Source organism: Gobius niger (assembly GCF_951799975.1).
Source record: "Gobius niger genome assembly, chromosome: 17".
In the NCBI taxonomy this organism is placed as follows: domain Eukaryota; kingdom Metazoa; phylum Chordata; class Actinopteri; order Gobiiformes; family Gobiidae; genus Gobius; species Gobius niger.
The window spans coordinates 17,511,393-17,534,588 of record NC_136868.1 but is presented as its reverse complement, the minus strand read 5'-3'; the positions used below and the strand labels follow the sequence as shown (position 1 = coordinate 17,534,588).

At 40.5% G+C, this 23,196-nt stretch overlaps 4 protein-coding genes across 4 annotated transcripts in view; 1 reads left to right on the top strand and 3 right to left on the bottom strand.

Annotated features, from left to right (window-relative positions):
- The window catches only part of LOC306976934 (uncharacterized protein), a 38,101-nt gene extending 29,681 nt beyond the window's left edge, over window positions 1-8,420 (top strand). The window contains exon 6 of the mRNA XM_079575064.1: window positions 8,287-8,420. The gene's annotated coding sequence lies outside the window, so the exon portion shown is untranslated. The remainder of the gene's footprint in view (window positions 1-8,286) is intronic.
- Window positions 220-2,098, bottom strand: LOC306976503 (transmembrane protein 275-like). The gene is made up of 2 exons (XM_079574439.1): window positions 1,782-2,098; window positions 220-1,559 (listed from the first exon to the last, which is right to left on the bottom strand). The coding sequence occupies exon 2, from the start codon at window positions 1,503-1,505 to the stop codon at window positions 996-998; it is 510 nt and encodes a 169-aa protein (XP_079430565.1). The 5' UTR covers window positions 1,506-1,559; window positions 1,782-2,098; the 3' UTR covers window positions 220-995.
- Window positions 2,220-6,554, bottom strand: mknk1 (MAPK interacting serine/threonine kinase 1). Its single transcript, XM_079574707.1, has 14 exons — window positions 6,405-6,554; window positions 6,041-6,103; window positions 5,612-5,714; window positions 5,407-5,505; window positions 5,236-5,333; window positions 5,049-5,128; window positions 4,901-4,974; window positions 4,719-4,823; window positions 4,533-4,588; window positions 4,363-4,458; window positions 4,092-4,286; window positions 3,827-3,991; window positions 3,702-3,745; window positions 2,220-3,574 (listed from the first exon to the last, which is right to left on the bottom strand). The coding sequence occupies exons 2-14, from the start codon at window positions 6,092-6,094 to the stop codon at window positions 3,355-3,357; spliced, it is 1,389 nt and encodes a 462-aa protein (XP_079430833.1). The 5' UTR covers window positions 6,095-6,103; window positions 6,405-6,554; the 3' UTR covers window positions 2,220-3,354.
- On the bottom strand, window positions 7,337-13,643 carry mob3c (MOB kinase activator 3C). Its single transcript, XM_079575063.1, has 4 exons — window positions 13,426-13,643; window positions 11,292-11,869; window positions 8,184-8,386; window positions 7,337-7,623 (listed from the first exon to the last, which is right to left on the bottom strand). The coding sequence occupies exons 2-4, from the start codon at window positions 11,707-11,709 to the stop codon at window positions 7,594-7,596; spliced, it is 651 nt and encodes a 216-aa protein (XP_079431189.1). The 5' UTR covers window positions 11,710-11,869; window positions 13,426-13,643; the 3' UTR covers window positions 7,337-7,593.
- Between the last annotated feature and the right edge of the window lie 9,553 nt (window positions 13,644-23,196).

The window sequence follows — 23,196 nt, the reverse complement described above, 5'->3', positions numbered from 1 at the left end:
AAAAGCAGTAATTTAGAAGTAATTGTCTGTAATATCCTTTTCATACCATTTGCCGTTCAGATAAAATCAATATCCTATTAAAGCAATTCTTATCTAAAAAATGACACACAAAAAGGTTTGTGCAGTGTCTGTTTTGTTGCTGTAATTTCTTTATAAAGCGTGAACTGGCAAAGGCACCATTAGCAGCTGAATGAACAGACATGACTCAGAATCCCTCCTTTATTCAAAAATCACACCTGGTCTGAGTCTGAACACAAACTCACTCCTGCTGCTGTGAGCCTGTAGACAGTCTTTTATCCAAATTCACATCTAAATTAGTGTATACATGCAACAATAATGCTTCCCGTTAAACATTTGCAACTACAATAACAAAACATTTCACTATCTGCTCGTCTTTTGCACCTCTGGATTAATTTCAGCCATATTTCCCCAGAGCATCTTGACACTGATACAAGTTCCCCTTTAAATTTGCTCAGGTTGACATGTCATCCTCTTTGTTACACTCATTATCGGTCACTTTTATGAATCACAAGACGACTATTCAGAGCTAAAGGCAGAGAGACAACACGCTGCGCTACTACTATACAGTGCAGAGAGAGTGAGTTATCTGTTTCAATGGCGGAACACACTGTTTGTGCACGGCAGATGTAAACAGAGGTACGGCCTTGGTTGTAGAAAGAGGGTGTTTGCTTTGCAGTGGCTGGCCATTCTCAGATAAGAACTTATCTCGTCTATTACTGTGGCTTGAAATGGGTAAATGATTACAGAATTAAATGCCGTCCGTCATGCATCATATTGAAGCCTTGCATTTAGACATTCAATCAAGAGTGTCATGGTAAGATTACAAATTATTTCACAAAAAGAAAAGCTCATGTATTGGTGTAAAAGACAACTGTAGGCCTTAGAAGATACTTGTCCACATTCTGTTGTGCGTCATAGTGATGTCTTTGACATCACCTTTGTAGGCTTCAAGGTGAAGTTCCCTCTATAAACACTCAGCCAGACCCCATTGATGCATGCAGGCCTCCTCCATCCTGACTGGGCAGAGGCGTGCTGCTGCTGGCCTCATGGCTGGAGTTAGACTTGTGAGAGGATGCAGGGGAGTTGGTTGGACTGAGCTGGACGGCTGTAGTGTCCTGCAGTGTATGTTCACTGGTCTCCATCTCAAAGGCCACAGTCCCCATGCGCATCAGCCCCCAGTTTTCTGCCCCCTTGGCATGGTTAGTGGTGTGGGCTGGGGGCCTCCTGCTGACCACGCAGCAGGCAGTGAAGAAGGCCAGCGCTATTAATAAAAGCAGAGGTCCAATGATGATGGGCGGGTTATCCGAGGGCATGAAGGTGCCAAAGGCAAAAGCACCCACCAGAGTGATGTTAATGCCAGCCAACAGGATGCACAGACCACACGCGCAGCAGAGCGCTGGAGAGGGCAGGCTCTGCCTCCACTTGGTGCGCTGCCTGGGCACCTTGGCACCAGGAGGTTTACAGCTTTTATCAGGAGGCACCATGTCTTACAAGCAGCTCAGAGGAATTCATAAGAGAGTAGTAAAATGGGAGCAATCCTGAACAGAGGAAATCACAATTAAACAGTAGTTATACATAACAACAAAAATGTTGACCGTCAGAATCCTATGTGTACAAGTCGCAAGCATCCTTTATTTAATTTGATTCAAATGAAAGCATGTTGACACGCCACGATGCTGAACTAAATGAATTTTACTCCCTCGTGAATTAGCGCCGTTTAGAACAAAATACTGTAAACACGCATCAATTGAGTTACTTACGCGACATGATAATCGTCTTGTAATTGTTTGACGCATGTTGATCGTGTTGTTCTGGAGTTGCTGCTCATCTCTTTCAGCAGGCGTTACAACTGCACAGCAAGCGCCCCGAGTCGCATCCTCATTAAAACTATCACACACCACTGGGGGGCGATACGGGGCTCCCAGGAGACTACAAGCCAATCAGTATAAAGGCATTATTAGGACTCATTATAATCTTTTCGTAAACCGGTGATGTAGTCTTGAGATTTGCGCATGCCCTATATTATCTCAAGGTAGCAATGCTCACTTTTAAAGTCAGAAACAGGAAACTTGTATCTTTGAAAATCTGAGTTGTATTTATTGAGAACACAAGCTTATCAGTGAAAATATAGAGCATGTGTTAGTTCTTGCATCCCTAGAATAATGCATAGACTCAGCGCTTGTAGCAGGGCATAATAATTGCACACCAATTACTGCTCTTTATTTGATGCCATTAGTCAACATGGAGACACAAGTTAGCTTATGATTCATCATAGAAGTGAGAGGATTTTAGCAGTGAGCGCCTGTTTCCTAATGTGTTTATTCACTCTGAGCAAATCTCCAACAATTCCTGCAGCTGACAAAGGCCCTTAGTTGCTATAGGGATGAGGTGTCCATGGCAACAATGGCAACGTCAGGAGACGTGTATTTAGTGGCCAAGTCAAGGGCAGAAAGTGAGCCCAAATACCATACAGTACGTTTTCCCTCTTCAAGATAAATGTTAAAAACACACCCCAAAAAAAACCCTCAGTAAAACACTTTCTCTGGCACAATCATAAAATAAAAAAAGTATTCAACCCTATCATCGCATTCACTGATAGGTTTTTCAGTTTACTTAAAATTACTAAAACCAATGCTAAAAAAAAAGTCAAAGTGATTATAATCCAGTCAGGGTTGCTCACACTGTACAGTAACAAATGTTCAAACACTACTTTGAGGTAAACAAGTCACTAAATCCCAGGCAAATTCCCAGTATTCAATTCAAATTGTTATCACAATGGAATACTGTGATTTTAAGAACATTTAAAGTAAAGTGCAAAAAGTAAAGGTAAAGCCATCAAGATGAATTATGCCATTTTGTTCATCTCTGGGTAAAACTCTTTCAACAGTCGGCCTTGCCAAAACCAAGTTATACAGAATTGCATAATAAATACTTCACCTTTCACCAACCATTTGATACTGACCACCAAAGCAGTTAATCCTTAGATTAAAATTCACAGTTGAAATAAAATTGATAACCCTCTTAATAAAGTAAAAATAATGCCATGATGATGCCCAGGTTATTAAAAAATAAAAATTAAGTTAATGAAATGTAGCGTTGTTCAAATATTTCTTAAAATAATCAAGTTGAAGTAAGAGGTGATGTCCATAGATAAATTGTTCCTAGATGCTTGGCTCTCATCCAGGAGAAGAGATTACAGGCTGCGGAAAAGAGCTTTAGCATCAGGGACAGTTATTTTCTAATGACACTACATAACAGGCTCCTAAAGGGGGAAAACACATAGAAGGTGGGCAGGAAACCAGAGAATCTGTTTGTAAGATGTGTGCGGGCAAGTCAGTCTGCAAGGTCATCAGAAGCAGGTGCAAAGTCCTGAGTGCGTAGGGCGCTGGACTGAGCTCGTCTGCGTGCAAGTCTGGAGTTGGAGGGAGGGGAGAGCCTCATGGAGCAGACGACTGCTCCTTCATCTTCTTGTTGTTCATCGTGCTGTGATAGCTGCCTGTTGAAAGCAATGGCTTCAGCTGCAAACTGGGTCAGGTCTTTGGTGCTGCTGTTCCTAAAAGACAGTTTTATATTACAGCAAACAAATTGTGTGGCAATACAAACGATGTCCATTAGGACCTTATATTATTCTATTTTCATTGTTATATAAAGAAAAGTAAACATATTTAGAGATTTCAAACCTTTGTAATATATGAGGAGTTGGAAGACCTCTCTCCGGAGCATTCTGTAGAAATCAAAATTCAATGAGCTTTGCCAACACAACCAAACTTGTCCCTCAATCTTTCTTGTGTATAACTATACTTACTCCCTGCACCCAAGGGTGCATGAGGACCTGAGCAGCACTAAGTCGAAGTGTTGCATCTCGTACTAGCAGTTTGGAAATGAGATCTTTAGCTTCTTGTGTGATGTGTGCCCAGTCCTTATCTGGAAACTCATACTTTCCTTGCTGAATGCTCTCGAACAAGTTATTCTATAAAGACACATATGCCTTCAGCACAGTGCAAAATACTGCAATTATGGAGCTTATTTGACCTAAAAGCATCATGTATAATGAGGCTATTAAAACACACCTGACATGTTCTGCAGGTCTCACCACGGTCCCATCCACAGTCAGTGCCACAGTGACCAGTGAATGGAGGACTCCCACTCAAAAGAATGTAGAGGATGACTCCAAGACTCCATAAGTCACAGCGCTTGTCATAGAATGACGCTTCATCAGTGAACACCTCCACTACTTCAGGAGCCATGTACTCTGCAGAGCCACACTAACACAAGAAATGTGCATAAATATGAATTTCTCATTAAATACAGGAAGTGTGGGCGCCAATGTTTAGTTCTCACCGGCGTCGTAAGCTCTGGGGTAGTTATAGGTGTACAGGCACTGCTGAGTTTCACACCACTTCCAAGGTCAAAGTCACATATTTTCACAGGAGACACCTGAACAAGATGTGGAATATTAAATACAATGGTAAACTAACGTTACAAAGTATTTAAATTCAGTATAGAACTACCTGATCTGTGTATTCACAAAGTATATTCTCTAACTTGAGGTCCCTATGAGCAATACCTGTACAAAAAATAATTTATAACACAAATAAGTATGAAAACAACTTATTCTAAGTATTAACAGTATGTATAAAAATGGTTTACACATGATTTGCACGTTACAAGCTTGAGCTGGTTTCTCAAAAACTTACCTTTTGTGTGCAGGAAGTCAAGTGCTTGTGCAATATCCCTGACAACTTTGCTAGCCTCCAGCTCATTAAAGTGCTTACGGTTTTGGATATGTGTTAGAATTGAGCCTAGAGACGAAAAATAGGATAACTAAGATTTCTACAATAAAATTATAAAAAGGGATAAGACTTCACATTAAATGTACCTCCGCGCAGCTTCTCAAATACTAAATAGAAGCAGTTGTTGTCTTCAAAGAACTGAATCAATTCCAAAATATTCCTGTATAGAAATATGCATCTGATTACCGTTACATTACATTTAATGATTATACTTGCCTTATCACCAGTACTTACTTGTTTCCTTGGCACTGATAAAGTGTCTCCACTTCCCGAAAGACTCTGCTGCGACTGTGCCCCGCACACTTCTCTACAATCTAAACATGAGCATTAAAAATCAATGATACTTTGAAGCAAAAGCAAAAGTGTAACAACAACAAAAAGATGAAACTCTTAGCACTTGGGGAATACAGCAAAAGCTCACCTTTACAGCATACTCCATTCCATTCTGCAGATTAATACATCCTTGCACTTTAGCATAAGCTCCCTGACCAAGCACTTCATCAGTCAGTTTGTACAGATCTGCCAAAGTGAGACAAAAATGATGTCACTGCTGTACCAAACCAGCCTCTCGCTATGTTGGACATAAAATTACCATCAAAAGTGCCGGTGAAACTGTCTGTGGCTCTGGTTCTTTTCTTTTTCTTTCTTTTAACTGCATCTGCAATAGTTACTGTTTGGCTTTGTTCATATTCTATAGCAAAAAGAGAATTGGACAAGAAAAAAACATGGCTCAAAATACAAAATACAAAAGTGAACCTCCTGATACAGCTCATCGATACTTTATTAAGTATATGCACCTGTGGAGTCTTCTGAAAGTTGTTGTCTTTTCTCTGAAGTCTGTCCATTGTCCTGAGATACCCCACAACTCTGCCCAACTTGGCTCAGAGCCGTGGAGCTGCCCTGTGACAGAGGAGGAGGCCACATCAGGTCAAGAGAGTGAAAGTGCTGGGGTGGCTGTAGAGCTCATGTTAGCTAGAAGGTCAATGTAATAATATACATGTAACATTCGCTTATTTCAATACTTGAGCTTTGAAATCGGAATAAATTAACAATTGTCTATTGTTAATTATTCTCTATTGAATAGAGATTTACATTACAGGCCTCATCCTGCATGTTACCAGAACTTATTTCAACAGTCATTGCGCAATCATGGCTGTGGCAGATAAGAGGATCAATAAACTACTTGGTTACAGTAAATGGGATCCGATAGGTGTGACACTTCCTACCTTACATGGGACCGGGAAGGATTGTAGTTCTGTCATCATGCCGTACCTCACCATTTCTGCCAACTGAGGACACATCATGCAATACAGAATAAACACGTTCATAAAACAGTCGCATAGCAGTAAAGCTGCTAGATGGACTTGTGGCTTATCATGAAATTTGCCTTCATTGTTTGTTTGTTTTATAACACGTAATCAAAACAAAAAAGTGTTTCTCACATAACCGGCTGCTATTATATCGGAAGCTAACTGGTCTCGTTAGCATGATTAACGCCTAACGGCTGCCAGCTTCTAGATTCCGCCATATATTTTACGACACCCTGAACCGCCACGTAGAAATACACACTAAATTGCAAAAGCTTCCAACCTGGACAAGTCCAATTCGGCAAAAATCCCGAGTGTTAAAGCCTGAGGTGCCTGAGGTGGCTGAGATGGCTGTGGTGGTTGAGGTAGGCGTCCATTACTAGCTGGGATCCATCAGTCAAGCGCTCAGTGACGCACGCGCGGGAAAACACGTAAACAAAGAGAGCCCCGCCCACTGCGCGCTCGCGAGCGCTTTTCTTGTTTTCAATTGGTCAAAAGGACCTTTCGTCATCGGGTGTGTTCAAAGTCACGCCCTTTCCACGTCAAGGGGGTTTCTGAAAAGAGAAGTGCTAAAACTAAAAGTTTGACATGGCATTGTATTCTATTTTTTTCTAGTAGTATTAATGGCTTAGCGCGTCACAAGTTTGTCAAAGCGCTACTCTTCAATCATTACTCATTCAGCCTATACTCGGCGGTGTGATGCTTATAATGTAGCCACACGTACCTTGGGGTAGAATGACGGAAGCAAGGCTGCCAATCTGCGCCATCAGCCCATCCGACCACCATCAACCACACACTCAAACACTGCATTCATACAGACGGTGAGTGGGTGAAGTGCATCTTACAGGCTGCTTAACACACCTGATAGAGAGTAACATTACCTTAAACATAAATTTAGTACAGTAGAGTAGTCACCTAAATCATTTCGGGAAAAATTAAGTTAAAAAGTAATTGACAAAAGTACCTTTTGCGTGTACGTGTAGTGGCTTTTGACACATTGAGCCTGAAATCTAAGTTCTAGTAGTAGTAAATAATGAAAAACATAACATTGATATTTCCAAAGAATATTTCCAATTAATTCTGAATGATATGGTGCACTACGTGCCTCTGCCCAACACCAAAGACTTGGAAAACCTTTTCTGGTATTTTATTACCATGAAGACATTCAAATTCTATAATAATAATAGTAATAATTAAAAAAACAACCCTGCTTACACGGTCATTAGTCACAAAAAACATTCATGCACATTCGAAAATATTAATGGGCTATTTACATGGCTCTGAAACAATGGCTTTATAGCACCATTACTTGATTAGTTGGACGAACACTGTCACAAATGAAAAAAGCAAAATGTCATTGTTGGTCTTGTAAATATTAAAAAGAACATTAACTGAATGAAATGAAATTGGGTTCGGTGTTGTCTCTGGGGCTCAGATAACGATCAAAGGTAAAACTCTGTACGTAGCTTTGTTTAATTGCATATCTTCTCTGTCATTTCCTTCTGTGGGAAAAAACAAAACAAAAAAAACATATGACGTACAGAACATGAGCTCATACAAGTGGAATTGTGTCAAATGATAAAAGCTATTATAAATTATGTAATGGAAAATACAAGCAATAAAGGAAACAACAGCACTTCCTGAATGCCTTTAACAAAACCTTCGCCTCAGGTTCGAACAGTAAAGGTGTATGCTTGTACCTCTGCTGCAGTGTTGATACACACTGATTCTATCTATATTACACTTCTCATTTTATGATGGGTACATTTTTATTGATGCTTGAAAACACATTCTTTTCCTGGCCAGGCCATTCTCTGTTGAACTATATTCATTTTCTTTATGTGCTCTACTATCGAGAATTATACTTATTTATAAACATACTATTTTAATCACAGGGTTAATCCCAGCCAGGATAAATGGAGAGTTTGATTTAACTAGCCTCATAGCCTAATTGCCCTAAATCAGTGGTTCCCAAAGTAGAGTCTGGAGCGTCAAGGGCAGTTCGAGGCTGACTATACACAGAAAGTAATAATCATAATAGTTAGACGTAGCTAGCTCTTACCAGAGGCTCCAGTTCTGAGTTGTCGATAAGGTTGAACTCGGTGATGAAGTAATAGTAGTGTTTGTAGCATGTGTTGATGTGGGCCTCTGCTCCCATGCTGCAGATGCTGTCAAAGTGGTGGATGTAAACATGGACGAACACCCTGAAGAGGCGACTCAGGACCTTCTTACACACCTGCTGGAAGTTCTTCGGAAACGGGACACCTGAAATTAAGAAGAAAACAGCATTATGACATCCTGCTATCCGGACAGCTCTACATTAAAAGGTAATTTTAGATGAAATTATATAATTGTACATTATCTGAAATATGTTTATCAATCAATCAATCAATCAATCAATCAATCAATCAATCAATCAATCAAAACTTTATTTATAAAGCGCTTTTCTTACAAGGTTGTAACACAAAGTGCTTTACAGATTAAAAGCAGTTCCCGCCCACCCAACCACCCACTCTTCCAAACAGACAACAACACTGCTCACCCCACCCCCCTCCCCATAGCCACACACACACACGCAGGCACACACACACACGATGAGATAATGGCCGTAGTGCTGAGTCTGGGTACAGATGAACCAGGTAAGGAAATGCCATCAGAGGAGCCGTCTGCACCGGGAGCGGCACATCAGCCACAGGGCACCACCACCGGACACCCAGCGGAGGTGCAGCAGAAACACCACACCTCCATCCGGGCACCCAGACGGCAGTGCCCACACAGCCACAGCCAACCACCGCTCCCCGGGCAGAGGGCTCCCTCAGAGGAAACACTGGAAATTCTAAAAATGCAAAAATGCAATATGCAAATAACAACATTAGAATAATAAAAACATATATATAAAACTAACTAAAAACTAGTATAATAAGATAATTATAAACATAAATAATAATAAAAATAACGTAATAAATAAGTAAATAGAAATCAGCTGAAAGCTAAACTAAAAAGGTGGGTCTTGAGCCTGCTCTTAAAAACATGAACGTTCTCTGCAGCCCTGAGCTCCTCCTCAGGTCGTTCCAGAGGCAATATTGGAAAGACGCCTCGCCATAAGTCTTTTTGTTGACTTTAGGAATAACAAGGAGACCTCTGCCGGAGGAGCAAAGGGGCCGTGAAGGTTCATAAGGTAAAAGCAGTTCTGAAAGATAAGAAGGACCAAGACCATTAAGACATTTAAAAAATATTAAAAGAACTTTAAAATTGATCCTGAAACACACGCGGAGCCAATGCAGCGATTCTAAAACCGGTGTAATGTGGTCCTTCTGGTCTTCATCAGGATACGAGCTGCTGAATTTTGTAAAAGTTGTAGACCTGAGATACTCTTTTTGGGAAGACCAGAGAGCAGGGCATTACAGTAGTCGATACGACTGGTGATAAAAGCACGTATTAGCGTCTCCGTGTTGGCCCGAGAGAGAATGGGGCGGACGCCCAGGTTTTTCACCTGTGAGGAAGGATTAAAAGACAATGACTGCAGGTAAAAGTTTCTCTCTCTGGGCCTCAGGACCGATGACTAAAACTTCAGTTTTGTCCTGGTAAAGCTGGAGAAAGTTTTCTGCCATCCAGGATTTGATATCTAAAATGCAGTTAAAAAGTGCATCCATTGGCCTGGTGTCATCTGGAGACATGGAGATGTATAACTGTGTATCATCAGCATAACTGTGAAAGTTGACTCCGTGTCTCCTGATGACACCACCAAGAGGGAGCATATACAAGTTAAAAAGCACTGGGCCTAAAATCGAATCCTGGGGCACACCACATGTAATTCCATGCACCTTAGAGGAGCAGGTATCCACACTTACCATGAACGTCCTGTCTGTGAGGTAGGAAGTAAACCATTTGTGTACAGCACCAGAGAGGCCCATGTGTTTTAAACGAGTTAAAAGGATAGTGTGGTCGACTGTATCAAAAGCAGCGCTCAGATCCAGTAGAACCAACACGGTCAACTTTTTAGAATCATAATTTAATCTAAAATCATTTAAAATCTTTAAAAGGGCAGTCTCGATGCTGTGGTTTACCCTAAAGCCAGACTGAAAATTTTCAAGGACATTATGTGCAGTAATAAAATCACTAAGTTGATTAAAAACAAGTTTTTCTAAAATTTTGCTTAAAAATGGTAAGTTGGATACCGGCCTGAAATTGTTCAGGTCATTAAAATCCAAATTGCTCTTCAGCAGGGGCCTCACCACCGCCCCTTTAAATGCAGCAGGGAAGACCCCCGTCTGAAGAGAGCAATTCATGATGGTTAAAAGCTCATCTCTAAAAGATCCATAAAATGTTTTTAAAAAAACAGCGTTGGGACTGGGTCTAAAAGGCATGTGGTGGCCCTCACTCAGGAGAAAACTTTATCAAGCATCTCAGCATTAACCAGGACAAAACTTTGGGAGGATAAAATATTACATCTGATAGTGTCCACCTTCCCCACGAAGTGGTCTGCAAGCGTGTCGCAAAGGGAGTCAAACACTTTAAAATGGTATAGTTTTACAGTCGTCAATGTGACACATTCAAAATGAAAGTGTAACATTATGTTAAATAAATACAGTAAGTTTACAGTCAACTGTTAACTGATTCAGTCAGGTAAATCTGATTAAAGACATATTTATTCTTTCGCCAGATCTAGTTTGCTCAATATAATTGTTTTTAAGTTAAATGTAATCAAATGTAATAGAAATACATGATGATTTGTAGGTGTATTGTGTAACATTATTGCACATTGCAGACTTTATAATAGGTTGTAGGCCTCCACCAGACTATAGAAGAAACTGTTAAATGTGTATCTTGGACTCAGCAACAATAGGAAAGTGTATTTGAACTGACAAACTTGATAAACACTGTATAGCTGATCCCGAAAGCTTTTTTTTTATGGTGCTGCCAACCTATTATGTGTAATCTTCAGGTCCAGTAAATGTTTATTGCCAAATTGCCACAGCTCACCACGGCCTTTTAAATGTCAACAGTACAGTTTAATTAACCTCCGCCTGAACTGTGTTATCCCATTTCAAATCATAATGAAGGCGAGCAGCTTGGCACATTACAGATGCATCAAACACCACCGCCTTCCACTCCGTTTTCTGCATTTGGTTGCACACATTCAGCGATACAGGTGAGTTTGCACACATACCTACTCTGGTAGGAAAGATGTCCTCATTGTTTATAAGAGACTCTATCCAGTCCATGAGTAGGGTCATGTATTTTAAAGCAGGTAGTTTCGTGGGCTTCTTGTAGTCGTCTCCGTCCTGCCATCTGTACTCGTACCGCAGCCCCCCTGACATAATGGGACACGTTCTCTCAGTGCAGAACTCCGCCATAGTCCCATAGATCAGATTGATTCTGTTGAAGAAATCCACCACATGTACCGCGATCCAATCGTTAACGCTCTCTCCTTCCGGCAGCTGGACCACTTTCCTCAAGTCCAAGCCAGACTTCAGCGAGGCCTGGGCTTTCTTATAGAGCTCAAATTTTTGTGTTCCCGGTTCAAATCTTTTCTTTGGCCTGAATGTTTTATCTTTGCTGAAAACTTGTCCCAGACACAGAGCCATTAACTCAGTTTCCCCCTGTGATAAGGGGAGAACAGGTTCCCTGAAATAATGTTTACTTTTGGTAGATCTACTTCCCGGTGAGGTGACCACGCGTTTTTTTTTCCGGCTCTCAGATCAGGGCATAGGGATCATCGTCTTGTTTGGACAACGATTAACCTCTCTGTTGGGTAGAAGCACAGCATTAGTCACACTCGTGTTAAATAATATGAGTCATGATAACTCCTGCGACAAAAATAGAAGTGTGACATCATGACGTAGTAAAATTCTTACCAAAATCTTTGCAGAGGTTTAAAAGTGTAAAAGTAAATCCTCTTTTTACAAGTGAATGAATGAGGTTTCATTGTGGTTGTTCACATTCACACTTTTTTTTAAACCTCTCGTGTAATTTTAAGTATTTACAATGAGTTTTACTTTGCTATTGTTTGTTTCATCGTTTGTTTGAACTACATTATATCATTTAAAACAAATTCATGTACCATAACATTTTCAGTGTTTCATAATTGAGTGTTTGTTGTTTTCTATTCATTTGTTTTAAAGACTGTACAATACATATACAATAATGATTCATGGATACAGTAATTATTCGTTGTCTAATGTGAAATCCGGCTTTGCCTTTCACTTCAGTTTATAAAGAACTATTGTTCTTTGGGAAGCCTACTTGGGTATGTGTTTCCAATTCTGGCATTATCTGAATGTTTTCTTGGAAAAAAAGGCTTATTTTTATATTAATAGATTGATTTCACAGAGAAACTCAATTAATAGTGTTAACAGTAGAAACAGTAGTTGTAACACAAGCAATAGCAGCAGTATCAACATACTATTATTATTTTCCTAGTTATTCATGCAGTGTTACAAGATTTTAGCATGTTGGTAACTTGCTTAGCTTTTCCCTACCACTATAAACATGTACAACTGTGTCTCTTGTAAAAGAGATTCTAAATCTCAGTTGAACCAGATTAAATAAACAAATAATCAATAAATCTCTGATATGTCGGGTTGGTGTATTGTAGCTCATTGTCCTGGCAACAGTTCAATCAGCTGTGCTATGCGCTACAATACTGTGTGGATTAACGCCTGTTTTGATGATTCAGATATAGCACAACAGTCACATTCATGTCACAGTGATTGCAACATGATACTGTATCCGCAGTTGAGTCCTATTTTAAAGGAGTACAATTCTGTGGCTGTGGCCTAAAACAAAGAAGTGAAATAAACCACTTCTTTATTCATAAACCATTCTGCATACTTTCACAATGTCAGCTTGTGCATGGACCTTTCACTTAATAGAGAATTTCATATTCCGAAGAATAGGCCGTGTGAGAGGAATACTGCCCTTCAATCAGAAGTCAACTCAGGGGGAGGATGAAGACGTGGTCATGAGATATCTGTAAATGTGCCCAGAACAAAAGGAGTGCAGTTTCATTTTACAGATCTTTGTGTGCAGTCACAAAGACACAGCCATACATGGGCATTTATAATTGGACACCCTTGGTTATGGTTTATTCAAAAGGTGACAGTATGTGGGAAAGTTGCTCTTGCATGCCTTAGGAGTCTCCCAGGAAAGCGTGCCTGATCATGCACAGCAGTTGGCAGTCTCTACATGCACATATTTTTGACGAAACTTTCCCATAAAAAAGTAGGACATAAAAACAAGGGGTTAGAGCAGAAGAGAGAGAGAGAATGTTAGTATGAAAAACTATTGGGAAAGCTCTGTACCTTCTGAAGTCGGGAGCAGAAGTGGCTCAATGTTATACCACTTTGGCAGTAACTTCTCAGAGGACTCTTGCGGCACGCTCTTTCTTTCAGTCCTTCACAGCTCCTAGTAGACCACAAGTTTCCAGATTTCGTGAGCAGTAAGAGAGTAAAGAGAGAAAAGAGTTGTTTGGTTTTTCTTCCTGCGGGTGATGTCACATCCTGACTTTGTCCTCCTTGTGGGTGTGTGCAAAGAAGACCTATAAATTGAGAGAGTCGAAAAGCTCTTTTTAAACCCCACTTACTCACCCCTCCTCCTCTTTCTTTTCCCATTTTTTCTCCCTCATCCCAAAGCCAAGCCCTCTGGTGAGGTCCTGAGAAAGACTGCCCTTCTAGTCATAAATAGAAGCGACACAATAATCCCACATATGGTTTCTGCTTGTTGGTCATCCAAATCTCAATAACATATGATTTAAATTCTTGGCCTTTATCTGATGCTGGCATTAGAGTTATAGTAGCTTGACCTAAAGTGATAGTTCAGCTTTTATTATGCAAATGTAGATGACACAGTGGAGTATGAAGGATTTCTAGTAACATTAATAGTAGCATTGGTGAAGTAATGTGTTGATTGTTATAGATTAAGCGATGGCAATAATAGCAAAAGTATCAATTGAAAATGTTGCAGACATTACTCTAATAAAACCTTTTAGACGTCTGCATACTTTGCTGTTCTTTGCTATATGACAGTGTGTGAGTAAAATGAGATTTGTTATGTGCAGTAGTGGGCTATATTTATTTTAATAGTCATTCTTGGTTAATGTAAATAATGCCCACTGAGCTACAAGAAACAAGAACCGTAATTGAAACAAGAAAGACATTTAGACTCTCATTGCCCTATTTACTGCCGTATATGTGGATCCACTGACTGTGTCTTTGTTTGTGTGTGAATGAAGTTGCTCTAAGGCAGATATGTCTCCAGGTTTTATTTTGGTTGTGTCATTCGTCATAGCAAATTTAAATTCTTAATAACACAGTAGCATAGGCCAGCCAAAAGAAATTATGATAATGTGAAATATGTTGAAATGTTGAGTTTTATTGTTTTATAAAGTCATGTAGACATGTAAAAAATAAATTTATCCAAGTACAGTGGACTATAAAGGTTCCCAGCTAATTTTTTTTACAAGCTGCAATAATACAAAATATCCACTTGATGTCACTGGCTGCTTGCAAGGCTCAAGGAAGGTAAGCAACAAGGGAGATACCCTTCTCTTGTAGTAACAGATGAACTTCCTCATTTTCTCCTATCTTTCTTCAATCTGCATAAGCAATACATTTGTGGGTCATACAACCAGTACAACATTAAAGTAAAGCTTACCTTTTTTGTTGTGATCTTCATTATCACAATAATTTGCTTCATTACACTGGATACACAAGTATGAAAAGTACAGAGAGTGTTTTACCATGACAATCTAAATGCTTTGAGAAATACCATGATGACAAACAGGAAACTACGAGTCATGCAAGTTCATCTGTGACAGGCATGAGCTCTGTGAACTGTGTTCTAGTTTTCAATCATCAAGAAGAAACATCAGACTGGGAGAACTTAAACCAGAACTGCATCTTTGAACTGCAGCTGTCACTCAGCTCTCTCTTTTACACAAACACAGAGTAAGTACATGTGCCAATATACGTTGTATTTCAGGACAATGTTGACCATGCAACATCCTGGTCCAACATTTGTGTCAGAGTCTCTTTGAACTTTACACAACTCACTAGTGTCACATCTTCAAATACGCTACATGGAGGCCCCCAGGTAAGGGTGTTACCTCACTGTTCAAAAGTCAAACAGTCTTAAAGATGGATTACTCTTAAAGAGGCAGAGTGTTAGTTTTGGACCCCATGCTACTGGAGGCTTCATGGTCGTGATTCTCTGAATTCTCTGCAATCATAAAAAAGTGAAGCTGCATTAAATGTCACGATTTCACAACTTACTCATATGACTCCCTGTGGCGTAATCAGGATTATTGCTGACAATGTAATTACTTAGTAGTAATAATCATGTTTAAACTATAGTCACAACAGTGTGATGCATAGTTTACGTAGGCTACAGTCTAAAGGGTTATGTAAATCATTTTGTTTCATATCTACATGCAAAACTGTATCTTCTCTTTACATCATGTTCATGTCATTCAAGAATATACACGAGCATAGACCAAAATTCTTGTATGTAAATCATGTTACATTTTGTGCATCTAAAAGGCAGATCCTATGATATGATATGATATGATATATGATGTGATAGGCTATATGATATGGCTGTGAACACAAATATTGTGGGTCAATTCATTTGAAAAGTTGTGCATTTGACTCAATAGGATATCACAGATGTGTTTTCATCCTACGACCAGATTTGTATATTTATATGATTATCATTATTATTAATATTAATATTATTATTATTAAGCAGTAGATTTTAAGTTTTCATTAAAAACAACATTTTGCTATTGTGTCTTTCAGGACGCTCAAGGTTTCTTATAATTGTACAGACAAAGAAGGTATCGTAGTTTTGGAGCCATTTGTACTGTTTTTTTGTCGATGTTTCACGCACCGACTCCACCTTTTCCCGGCTCTTCATCAAAGGGCTGGGCTTTGGCTCTGGGCCGTTTTAAAGTGCTAAGGAAGTGCAGGCGCTGAACTTCACACACGCTGTCAGCCGCTTTTCCGTGTTGGGCTTTTGACAGCCTTCACTTTTTACCTGGTGAGTAGCAACGCCACGGCATTTATTCATAATGTTTTCACCACTCGCTGATTCGTAACACGCCAGTTTGGACCAGAGAGACTAAAAAAAAAAACGGCCGCTAACATAACGTAAATGTTACCATGTGTTACATTTTAGGCTGTGGCCATTTTCCTTTCAATGAATGAAACTCGTACGGGACGCAGTTCTGCTTGTGTTCATCGTGCTGTACCTCACGGTGACCTTATAACATTGTGAACATCATAAAGTATCTTAAGTAGTTTTGGTTAAAGTTATTGACCCTCTTCGGGGATGGAGATGGTATCGTCCAGCATCCTCTCTTCTCATCATGTGCACCTGTGGGGGACAAAGTGCGCATTGACGGCTCGTGTATCTGCGCACAGTGTCTCTCCATCGTCGCATTGCCCTTTGAGTGCTCTTTGCATCGTTCACGGCCATGTTGTTGTTTATTTTAGCGTATTCTGTCCGTAACAAAGGAACAGAAGACGGCTTGAGCATCCATTTCAACAGGTAGGACATGCTGTGTTTACAGAGGAGAATATGACATAATAATTCTTGAAGTATTTAGCCTATTTTCAAACTGAGACTAAAACTATAATGTCATTTTCCTGTTCTGTGAAGTGTTTTGGTATGCATGTCTCATGAAGAAGTTTGAGTCTAAGTTTTAAAGTTGGCAAAGAATATGTCTACTGTTTTCTAGCAGCAGAGTGGAGAGGACTTATTGTGGGTTTGTAGTGTGTGTCGCTCTCTGGCCATTAAGTACATCCCAATGTAAAGCCAAAACCTTACTGTTCTAAATAGCTTTGAATACTTTGATCCCATTCATGCTCTCTGTTTTATTATTATTGGTGGCTGAAAATGGAGTAGGAGCAGTGTAACCTGCCTCGTGTGTTTACAATTCTTGGGCAGTTCAACTATCTCAGGGAGTGATCAGAGCTTGATTGAACCTCCAGCCTGTGGGTTTAGTCTCTGCTGCCTCCTATCATGGGGTTTCCCCAGTGCTCTACCCAAATATACATGGGTGGCGTGGTGGTGCGGCACATAATGTGCATAAGTGCTGGGTTTGATTCCCTGGCCAGGTATAGTGGCAGGCAATAAAGTATTTTGAAATCCAATAGGAAATCAAATACTTTTTTTTGCCACTGTATGTGGTGGTGTTATGAGAGCATGTGTTGCGTGGTTTTTCCCTTCCACTAAAATGCTGAGCATACACATACATGTGAACTGTGGAGATGAAGTGTTGACTTTGAATAATGAAAAGTGTCAGTGATTGTGTCTGTGCCCAAGATTCATTCCACATAAGGTATTTATTGCAACGTAAAGCTCCAATCACTAATGCTCAATAAGAGTAAGCACAACTGAATAAATGAAAAATGGCACTGTTTGATGTTTTTACAACCAGTAGTTAGATGAGGCATTAATGTAACCTTTTTGAAGTGCAGTGACTGTCTTTATAGTGAATCAGCATTATGTTGTTGGCGGTGCTTAATTTGTAAATTAGTAGTTTCAGGAACACTTTTGGTCTGAAGTGATGGATTCGGGGAACAGGCCAAAACAATGGCTGTAGCACTCTTATTAAACACCATTATATCGGATCAAATTTTTGCCGGATCCTCCTAAATATTTCCCGTATCCTGTGCCCTGAAAAACTGAAAGATGCATTCCCCCAAACGGGTGATCAAATTAAGCACTCGTTGTTGGGGTTTAGTAGCAGGATGTTGAAACGTACCATTCATATCAGGCATTACTGGATGTGATTTGAGTTGCATAAGCTGAACGGCATGTGTTTTACTTTTACTCCCAAACTCTTGAACACTTAACTGTGTTGTCTTTTTCTAGAGTGCAGTGATTTGTATATAGATTACAGGTGTTTGCATTTGATAGGATATCCAAAAATCCTGACCAGAGAATTTCCATTTGTTTCCTAGCTTGGCTGGTGCTGGTGTAGGCAGTTTTATTTGAAATGTCTAAATTACTACAATCATGCCTCCGGTGTTGTGTTTGATAGTCTATTGTTTATTTGCCCATTTGAAACAGACATGACGTTACATTTATTTACAAAGTATTTGGTCATGACCCATATCTGTCATTTTCATCAATTGTTCTTTCTCTTATGATTCTTATCCTTTCATGTTTGTGCGACAGACATGCAGTGACCTCACTCATTCTTCTGTGTTGCATAATCCAGCTTCTGGCTCTCCATGATCATCATCGCTGTGTAGTTTTCTTTTAATCAATTTTTAAGCCAATCCTAGGGCAGGAACTGCACCCGTTTTGGGGGTTTGAGGAGCAAATTATATTTAAATGTGATAAATTATACTGCAGTGGGAGATATTCATTTATTAATAGATTGTTTTGTTTTTTTAAAGCTGAGGTTTATTCAAAAGGTCCATATCGGTAAAAGCTATATTTGTTTTTAGTGTGAAAATATGAAGTTGAATCAGCCCTAGTAACACTTAAATCATTTTTGTTTTTGTTTTCATACACTCGGCTTGACACGGCATTTGAAGGACACTCTATTGTCTGGAAAGTTACAGAAATCTGATTCTCTGAGACTTGCTGATTGGACAGGTTGTGTGGGAGGGGCTCTAGAAGAATGAGACCAGTGTTAAGTGGGTGATACTACCACCCCCCCCAAACACACACACAAGCATACACATGCACATACACGTACATACACCTCTCTCTCTTTCTCCTAAAAATGGATGGATGACCATGACCTCTAGTCAAGCTGCATTCCATTCACAATTCTTACTGCTGAAGTGATGATGATGCATTTGCTCTTTGGATAGATTGTGGTCTCAATCTGAAGTTGAGCTAGCTTCTTAACAATTCTCACTTTATAATTATTGTGCTCCATCTCTAGTACAAAGTTGGAACTATCAACCAGCTCATGCAGCTCACGACTATTTGCTCTGGATGTCTCCCGAGGCTCAGACGGTTTTAACCTAATCAAACAAGCTGATCTGTTTTTGTGATAAGCAGCAGGACAAGATTGCTGATCTGTTCAAAGAATTGATTGGAATAACACCAGCTTGCTTTCCATGTATTTCTATGTACGTAGGTCCTTATGTTCCTGTATCATTATCTTGTTATCTAAAGGCTTTTATTTGTAGGTACAGAAGTGACCCTGGCTGGGCCTCAGGTGAGAGTGCTCTCCCAGAGGCAGTGAGCACTGACTAATGTGCTCTCAAGTGATCAAGTCATCTCATAGGCTTCAGTGGAATGTGTGTGTTATTGTTTTCCTGCTTATGGGACTAGTATTCACTTATGTGCCTCTGCACAGCGTCAGTTCTGTAAACCGTTTCCTGTGCAATGAATTCACTTCACTTTTCTTGAATTTGGTTAGATTCCTTTGAGTCAATTCAATTCCTGGCCATTCAAAATAAATCTGACCAAACTGGACCTCAGTATTTTCTTTTATATGATTTTCTTACAGAGGTCTTGGCACCACAGTCAGACTTTCTGCACCGGAGTGTTGAATGTTGATTGATATTTTGCATGTGCTGTAATGGTATGAATGTCCTTCCATATGTATTTTTGTGGCAACAGTACGCTGCTATCCAAATCATGGCACACATTTAATTTATAATTGATTATACAATTTTTATTATATCAGTCTCGGGGAACACAGTTCTTCATGTGGGGTTATCATGGGGCGACAGTGGCGCAGATGGTAGAGCGGGTCGTCTCATGATCGGAAGGTCGGGGGTTCGAATCCCACCTCCAGAAGGTGCACACTGTCGTTGTGTCCTTGGGCAAGACACTTCACCCACATTGCCCCCAGTGTCTGCGTACATTGGTGTATGAATGAGAGTATGAATGGGTGAGAAGCGCTTTGAGTGCCTAATGTAGGTGGAAAAGCGCTATATAAGTCATCATTTGGAGATCTGCCATATGAACCTACTCTGGAATGACCAAATTGGCATTTCCTTGTCTTACAGTGAAGGGTGTTACCATGTGTTACCATCATATTTGAGATGGCATGTGTTTCCACTATGAAGGATGATGAGGTGTTGTCTGTTGCGTTGTGGTATTTTAGAGGAGGAGCTAAAATGCTGCCCCCACTCACTCACAGAGTAGCAAGCCGGACAGAACTGGTCAGGCGAGTCTCCGGACTCTGCTACAGCGACGCATGATTTACAATAGCAAACTCACCTGGGCCGGCTCAGGTGTCAACCAGCTACAAACAAATTCAGCAGTTTTTGCAGTTTCTGCAAAGCACAAACAAACCATTAACTGTTAGCCCCAAATGCACATGTCTGCACTCAGTTTAATGGCACAAAGTTCTTTTTGGTATAGCTTGCTCTGCATTTTGTCTGAGCCCATTTATGATTTAATATTATTTGCACATAGCCATTACATTAAGCCTACTATGATAATGCTGTGGAATGTGTGGGCGTGGCTCTGATATTGGAATAGGAATGAAATGGGTTTTATTTCACGCATGAGGCAAAAGCAACAGTGTCCTGAGCATTGTTTGTTATTGGACTCCTTTAACTGTTGTCACCCAGCCCTTAGTAAACATTCAGTACAGTTCAGTTTTTCCTTCAAAGGGTATTTTGACCTGGACAAGGATATACCAAACATCATTGATAGTCCTCTTACAGAGACAAAGCCAGTGTGTCTAATTGTTTTGCGGGAGTCAGTCTGGACAATGGCCTCGGTCATGATAACAGAGCTGACTTTATGCCTGTGAATAATGTGCCCCCAGGCTTCCCCAGAGGAGAGCTTCAGATCTCGTGTCCATGTGTGTGCTGGGTGTGACCTAGAGACTTGAAACTGAACCGAAATGGGCGGTGATGATTGCATGTCCTGTGTATCTTCTGGGGGTGATGGGATTTGTGGGTGTGGGGCGTTTTTAAATGGGAAGCAGTTGTACACTCGTCCCATTACCCGGTCTGCTCCCTGTCGCTCCCTGGCTCCTGCTCAGCTAGTCCCGCCCCGTTGTTCATACAGTGACATAAAAGGGGTGGAGATTTGGAGCGGTGTACCACTGGCCGCGCTCTCGACCGTTTACTTTTCCTGTGTCTGTCCTTCCCTCTCTCGCTGGCCCCGATGTGCTGATGCTGCTGCAGTCTGCCCGCCCGTCCGCCCGCTGACCGGCCTACCAGACCGTTTGTTTTCCCCTGAGGCACTCTGCTCCTGGAGGACTCCACCACACCTGGTCTGGGATTATTCTTGTCTGAGCCTGGTAAGTTGCTCAACTTTTGAACAAGCGTGAGTTGAATGAGTGACTTGGGCTTACAGTTCAAATGGTTCAGTTTTTGATCCAGTTCAAGCGTTTGGTGTTGGGTTTAACGTTGTGAAATCCTGGCTCATTTGGCACTTTGGACTTGGTGCTTGTGACTCTTTGTCTAGTTTGTTCATCATTTTGGCTTGAGCCTTATTTTCCATGTATGATTCACTAACATGCTCTCAAATGGAAAGCCCCCTCCCTTTTTATAGTGGCAAGTCTTGGTGACATGGTTGCCAAGTCTTGTCAGCATTTTTAATGTAATGGTGTGAACTAACAAAGTAGCTGTCATGTACCTTATTTTGTGATCTCATATTTTCATAATGGGGAAATTTTACTGGATTATCCTCCCTTTACAAGACTGTGACTGACTAAAAGTCTCAGTGTCTGTGCTCAAAACTGCACTTTGCCCTAAATGGGTTTGAATTTCAAGTGTTCATTGAAGGCAGCCCACTGTGTCTCCAGCTGCAGTTGTTGCTGTTCAATGGCTTATTGGTGCCAATGATTTTTTTCCTTGGGTTGAAATATTGGTCGCCTTTTAGTTTTGTGCCTTGACATTTCTAGGCCAAAGGTGAAGCTTGCCACAGTAACGCTAGTATAATTCCAGTAAAGACAATCTGACAATTTCTTTGGTCACACGGGTGTGACATTTGGCATCTCTAAACTTAAATCCCTCTAATTGACATCTGGAAATGTCTTGGTGTGGTACTCAACTTCACTAATTATCAAGCACTGGTTTCGGTTGATGGCTTTGACTGCCTTTTTCCTCAGAACAAGATTCAAGACTTGATGTTTGCTCAGCAAAGAAATGATGATGCATTTGTTGAACCAAAACCTACTACAACAGTTCAAAAGCAACCACAGGTTTTTAAGTAAGAGTTTTCTGAAATGTAATGCATGTGTTAAACAGAGCGTTTGTACCATAACATCCACCGACGGCTCGCTGGTCATTGTGGGAATCTGTGTCACACGATCTCAGTCACCTGAAAACCAGGACAAATGGATTCGCACAAAGATACTGAGACTGACGGGTTTGAGAACTACAAAAGCAGAAAGGTTTTGGCTGCTTCAGACTGCAGTGACGTTTTGGAGACATTGTTAATCTTATCAATTTGAACACATCCAATGGATGGAAGTTTTTCTACTGGTATTTGTACAATTGCAACTTAATACAAGATTTTAAATGACAATGCAATTTTTTCTCAGGTATGGGCTAAAGGTGGGCTCCAAGCGAACTGTTAACTTGAGTGTCATTGATTGCACAATAAACAATAGTTCCCGGTGCACGAGAGGGCACACCCTGCATATCCAAAGTTTACACATGATATGGTTGTGCCTTTGTCAACAAAACAAACTCTTTGCATGCTGTCCATGCACTGCTAATACAGATAATGTTTTGTAACAGCAGGCGAATGAGGGAAGGCTTTTTTATTTATGCTGTAAAGTGTGATTTTAGTGTTTGTCCACTGTGACGGGTTTGTGTAGTGAATCTGAAAGGCTATTGTCTTGACCTCTAGCTTGGCTTCCACACAAAGTGCTGCTTCACAAGAATGCCCTCCCCATTCCTTGTAGCCCCTCCCTTCTAATATCAGGCCATGTCTGATGAGCGGCTGTGGAGTTGGCCAAGTATCCAGGGATTTTATGGGAGGGTTTGTTTTGTGAGGTATGAGCCGAACTGTAATCTCATTTCAGTTACACTGAATCCAAGTTTGCTGAAAATGATGATGAAGAGTTCAACACACTTGCGATAACTGTGTAACATTTTCTTGGCAGAAGTATTGTCCTTTTAACAGGAAGTGCA